At 36.1% G+C, this 6000-nt stretch overlaps 1 protein-coding gene across 5 annotated transcripts in view; it reads left to right on the plus strand.

Moving 5' to 3' along the window:
• The first annotated feature begins 3314 nt into the window (after positions 1-3314).
• Positions 3315-6000, plus strand: part of LOC125280281 — a 10948-nt gene continuing 8262 nt past the window's right edge. For 2 of the 5 annotated variants that reach the window (XM_048210711.1, XM_048210712.1), the window contains exon 1: positions 4224-4262. In XM_048210711.1, coding sequence (XP_048066668.1) covers positions 4239-4262 — 24 coding nt within the window. In that variant the 5' untranslated portion in view covers positions 4224-4238. Of the gene's footprint in view, positions 3423-4223; positions 4263-5285; positions 5868-5946 lie in introns of those variants that run through there. The other 3 variants (XM_048210714.1, XM_048210715.1, XM_048210713.1) reach the window with 3 other exon arrangements.

Genomic DNA, 6000 nt, shown 5'->3' on the forward strand with positions numbered 1-6000 from the left:
AGAGAAAGATTCCTTAAATATATAATTAATCTAATTAAATATAATAAAAATCACATTTTACAACGAAAGACTTCTTTGTGTTTTAAACTGATGCATAAATATATTTGAAAGAGATATAATTGCATCTACTAAAGTGCTTCTAACATTTACAGTAGATATGTAGTATATTAAAGGTATACATTTAATCACTTATTTATACCATTCTTCACCATTTGAACTCTTGGAATTAAATAAATATAAATAAAAGCATAACGAATGTACTCGATTTTGTAATCATATTCCAATATTTAGTGTCAAAGACAAATGTAGTCCCCAAACTACTGCACAACAGTATAAAAATCAGTTAATTGTGAGAAAAAAATATATCCAGTTACAGAGGCAATCTATTATAGTGAAATATAACTACACAAATCGATATGATGAAGTATTATTTTTACAAACCAAGAGATGAGATAAAATTCCATGTGAAAATATGTTTCTTTAAAGAATAGGGGGAAAAAAATAACATTTTACATTCTCAACTTTAATACAATACAATATTGTGTTTATTGTTCACTTTTACTGTAACTAAATGAAAGGCAAATTCAAATAGTTAATGCATTTTATAAATGTTAAATATTTTCAGCAATAAAATGCTTCTATAAAATACATTCATGGGTATGTTACATTTACATTATCCAGGTACTGATATAATGATACCATAGATGTAGTTAAGGTGGACATTTACTATAGTGACACTGTAATAAAAGGTTTAATGAAACAAAATGCAAGACATTTTCAAGTCCATCTAAATGTAGAGGTAACAAACTCACAGAATAATGTCCAGAATGTCAATGTGTCATTTCTGTAATACTCTATATCAGCACCAAACAGAATTAAATAAATACTGATTGTTCTCAGAGGGTTTTCCTGAACACTCTCACTAACTTCAATTGTTCGGACAAACACCTGCTATACACGTATGCAGAAATACATATTTGACTATAGTCGCAGCATTACTAGAACTTTTACCAAAACTCCGGATGAGCACTGGTGCTTCTTTGATAAAGGCAAGAAAATGGAAAAAGATAAATTACTATTTTCAATATTGGTTCTGCACGTTTCAAGGAGATCATAAGGAGGAGTCCACGTGAAGACTTTTAAAAACTGTGACAGAGTGAAGGGTGCACCTCCCTGGACACATCCTAAGCATGACCAAACAACAACACCCAAAGACAGATATGAAGTGGACACCACCAGGAGAATGCAGGGGAAGACATGGAAATGAAGGCCTGAAGAATGTCGTTGTCCATGGGAAGATGTGGAGAATGTGGTCACAGATTGGATACGTTGGAGGACACTTGTTACCCAATGTGCCCAGCACAGCACTTGATGATGATGTTGTGAGTTCATACATAACCGTAGGATTTCCTTCTGTAAAGAGTGTTGCACAATTAAATGTTAAATGCATTTATGTAATAAGTTCACTGATGTGTGGGCATTTCCATGATTAAAAGTATAGCAAGCTATATTCATATTTTAAAAAATAAATAAATAAATAAATAACATGTTTCACATGCAAGCAGGACATTATCAGCAGTGTAAATGATCATGACAAAATAATCGAATATCTGATGTCATGTGACAAGTCAAATGATAATTTCCACTCTTGCAAACAGAGGTAGTTATGAGGTGCGGAGAGACATCATGTATCATTGGAACATTTTGGGCCCAATTTGTAATCATTTTAAAGAATTCAATGGAATTAATATAAACTTTTATGTGTGGGACGTCCAACTGTCCAAGAAGGGGCACAACTGATTTACAAATAAGGTGATAAATATGTACAGGATTTGACTTTAATTTTAATTTACTGTGAGACTATTTAACAAATGCTTGATAAAATGTTTGATAAAGGGTTAAAAGCAACACATACATACCATTGCAATTATTTGCCTTTGCAGCTTTCTGTCTCCTTCATCCATTTCCGAAAGGCCCTTTTTGTCTTTTCAGCTAAAACAAGAGAAAAGAAAATATCATTATTTATAATATATAGGTTTATATATAAATATATATAGGAAAGAAGTTCTTATTGACCTTACAGTTTTTGGATTTAACATTATTAGGCATTAAAAGCATGATAAGTGTTGTGGTTACTCTGTATTTACAACAAAAATCACATTAAAACTACCAATACTGTGGTAAAAAGCATGGTAAGTGTTGTTTTTACCGTGCTTCTACTACAAATACCATTTTGAAACTACACTTGTACTACTTTGAACCTGATATGAATATGTTATATATATTGTGCAATATATTGCACGTCACGTGACAGTGTTTAATCACCCTAGTTTAGTATTTAATATAGAAAGCAATGAAAAGCAAAACCTCAGCGAAGGTGACAGATATAATGCAGTGACTGAACATGAGGGAGCTAACGTTCATCTGATTAATATCTGCAAACAGAAAAGACATTATATCAAACATTAGAACAGCGTATTTACGACTACTTACCAACATCCAGCACACACGAACTGATGCCAAATATCGCGATGTGTTCTGAATGAGACTTCTTCAGCGTGATTTCATACCAATAAAATTCGCGTCAGTTTTTGACGCTAAAGGTTTCCCATTGAAAGCAATGGAGTTCCCAGTTCGTCCAAATAGTGACGCCGAGGGGCACCTTTCGCGTCTCCAGAGCGACGCCGGGGGCGCTTGACTTGACCATGCTTCAATCTTTGACGCCTCGGGAGTGAGAACGGGTTGACATTCACTGAGTGAATATTATGAAAATAGAATATATATTTCTCGCCAAAAATGTAATCAAACCTTATTTTTATGCAGAAACTAACTCAAAATATTGTTCATAGCAACCAAAACGTAGCAGTTTCACATTATTCTGGCGAGATCAGATAAATCTTTGCAACAACGCGCAAGCGAGTGATTATGTACATTCACTGAATGAATATTATGAAAATAAAATATATATTTTTTGCTTAAAATGTAATCAAACCTTATTTTGATGCAGAAAATAAAATATTGTTCATAGCAACCAAAACGTAGCAGTTTCACATTATTCTGGCGAGATCAGAAAAATCTTTGCAACAACGCGCAAGCGAGTGATTATGTACATTCACTGAGTGAATAAAAAAGATATCGCTGATGTCAAATGCAGAAAAACTCAATTGTTTTTTTTTCACTTAAGAGAAACGTCCGCCATTTTTTGTCTCAGGATCTAAAGTCACCTTGGACGCAACAATAGGCAAAAATGTAACAGTCATACAATTTCAACCTGGTCTCATAGGAAATACGTACCTCTGCGCACTTTTTTGCAGCGCCACAAATATGTACCACCAGGTACGTATTGCTATAGTTCTGAAACAAAAACGTCCACTGGGGTCGCTAAAGAGAAGGACATGTTACATTTCGATTAACAGTCAGAGGTATGTACACTACAGCATATCCAATTATCCTAAAACTGTGTTATTTTAGTGATAAATGTAACGTGATTCGTGTTATATTACTGAAACATGTTTAATCTGATGGTAAATGTAACGTTAGAATCATGAGAGTGCTCACGACGCCAGTAGAACAGATAAGCTAATTTAGCTAGCTTCCTTCAATTAACATTACGTACTCTGCAGTACAAAAATTACAGCCGCAGCATACATCGACAGAACCCTGGCAAAGTAGGTACGTTTGTAGCCAGGTGGCTATAGTGAACTAAAATTAGCGCTTGCTAAGTTCTTTTTTTAGTGATAAATGTTTGCTGTAATGGTAAATGTGATGTTAGAATCTTGTGTGAGCACTCCTGATAAAAGCAATGCCCTTCAATTATGTTTCTGTAGTACATTTTGTAGCTAGCTAGGTGGCTAACGTTGGTGAGCTAACGGTGAACTGTCTGAACATAAAACTTATATGTTTGCACATACACACATTCAGCAAATCACCAGTTCACCAGTTATGAGCACATCCATATGTGCAAACAAATGCGATATACATTGCATTACTTTCGATGTATTATTAGATGAGGTTAATCTGCGTTTATACCTTAAGAACTACAAATCCCATGAAACTGTCGACCAATTATGTGTTGCCATAAAACGCCGTGTGCAAACATGCGCACTATCAATGTGTGTGTGTGTGTGTGTGTGTGTGTGTGTGTGTGTGTGTGTGTGTGTGCGCGCGCGCGCCCACACAGTAAGAAACTACGTTTACATCACCAAACAATTTTATATGTGCTTGCAGGTTCCCGACATATGAAAGTGATAGAAAAGCAGCAGGTTAGTCTTTCCATGTAGCACCAACTTGTGCCATAGCCATTGCTTATGAGTGCGCATTACTACATTTATGTATGTATTCTACATGCATTTTAATGTAGCTGTTGAATCTGCCCATACGTCTAGGCCAGCCCAAATAGGCCAGTAGCCCCTCACTTCAGAACACTCAAGATCCAAGGGGCGGAGTCGGGTAGGTTAAGATATATGGAAAGTGGGAGGAGTTGGATCTAGAACCAGGAGGTGGAGATGGGTAGGGTTAGAGCCAGGGGGCGGAGTCGGGTAGGTTTAGGGCTATGGAAAGTGGGAGGAGATACACTCCGCCCCTTGGATCTTGTGTTCTGCAGTGAGGACTATCTCAAGTAGGCTGCAGCCTGCGGTGGACATCCAACTCCGCCCACAGCCAAGTGTGACATCAGAAGCCGCGTCCGTGCCCAATATGTCACCTCGTGACTCCCCATTAGATGTATATACATATCCTTCAGATGCAAAAGCCTCCAAGTGTCATCTGAAATGTTCTTCTAAAATGAGCATTTTTATCAAGCTTGTATGTTTAGGTTCAGTTATTTCACTTTAATGGCAATTAATAGGTCCTTTTCAGTGACATTAAAGTGAAATAACTGAACATAAACATATGAGCTTGATAAAAATGCTCATTTTAGAAGAACATTTCAGATGACACTTGGAGGCTTTGCATCTGAAGTCTTCATATATACACATATCCATGGTGATTCCCCATCCCTGTGTCACCCCTGGAACCCAATTTGTTGTATGTTGGTTTCCAATTTCCAAAGGATTTTTAGGCATAAGGTTAAAGATGAAAGCGCTTTTTTTTTTCTCCCCCAAACCACCAGAAATCCCGCCCTGCTGCTAATTTCATTGGTTACGGTAATGGGTAGGTTTAGAGATTAATGTTTGGTGTAGGCAATCTGTACTGTGATTGACATGACCAATAGATTCTTAAAGGATTAGGATAGTTCACTTCAAAATGGAAATTTCCTGATATTTTAATCACCCCAATCTCATCCTAGATGTTCATGTCTTTCTTTCTTCAGTCAAAAAGAAATTTTTTTTTTTTTTTTTTGAGGAAACATTCCAGGATTTTTTCCCCTACATAATAGACTTCAAAGGCAACCCAAATGTTGAAAGTCCAAATCAATGCAGTTCAAAAGAAGGGCTTCAGAGGCACTGCATGATCCCAGCTGAGGAATATAGGGTCCTATCTAGCGAAACAATCGGTCATTTGAAAAATATTGTATATACTTTTTGACTGAAATTGCTCATCTTGCGCTGCTGTGCGGCTCGCCATTGATTGTGTAATCACATCAGAAAGGTCACGCTAGACGTACGCGGAAGTACCACCCCAAACGAACATGCGAGGACTAATACAAACGCCCTTTACCAAAAAAAACCTCCATCTTCAACTTCAAATCATCTGACATCATTGTTTTTGCAACTTTTTTTTTTGTTGTTGTTAAAGGACTTTTGTATTAGTCTTCACATGTGCACTTTGCAAACATGGGGGTGGTACTTCTGTCTATGTCAACCATGACCTTTCCGACGTGATTACATAATCACTGGCGTGCCACAGAGCAGTGCAAGATAAGAAATGTAGGTTAATACGTTATAATACAACATATATACATTTTTACATTTTTTTTTTTTTTTTTTTTTTTTTTTTTTTTTTTACATTTTTTGAAAATGACCGATCCTTTCTTTTTTTTTCACACCTTAACACAATAAC

Source organism: Megalobrama amblycephala, linkage group LG12, assembly GCF_018812025.1.
Source record: "Megalobrama amblycephala isolate DHTTF-2021 linkage group LG12, ASM1881202v1, whole genome shotgun sequence".
Taxonomy (NCBI): Eukaryota; Metazoa; Chordata; class Actinopteri; order Cypriniformes; family Xenocyprididae; genus Megalobrama; species Megalobrama amblycephala.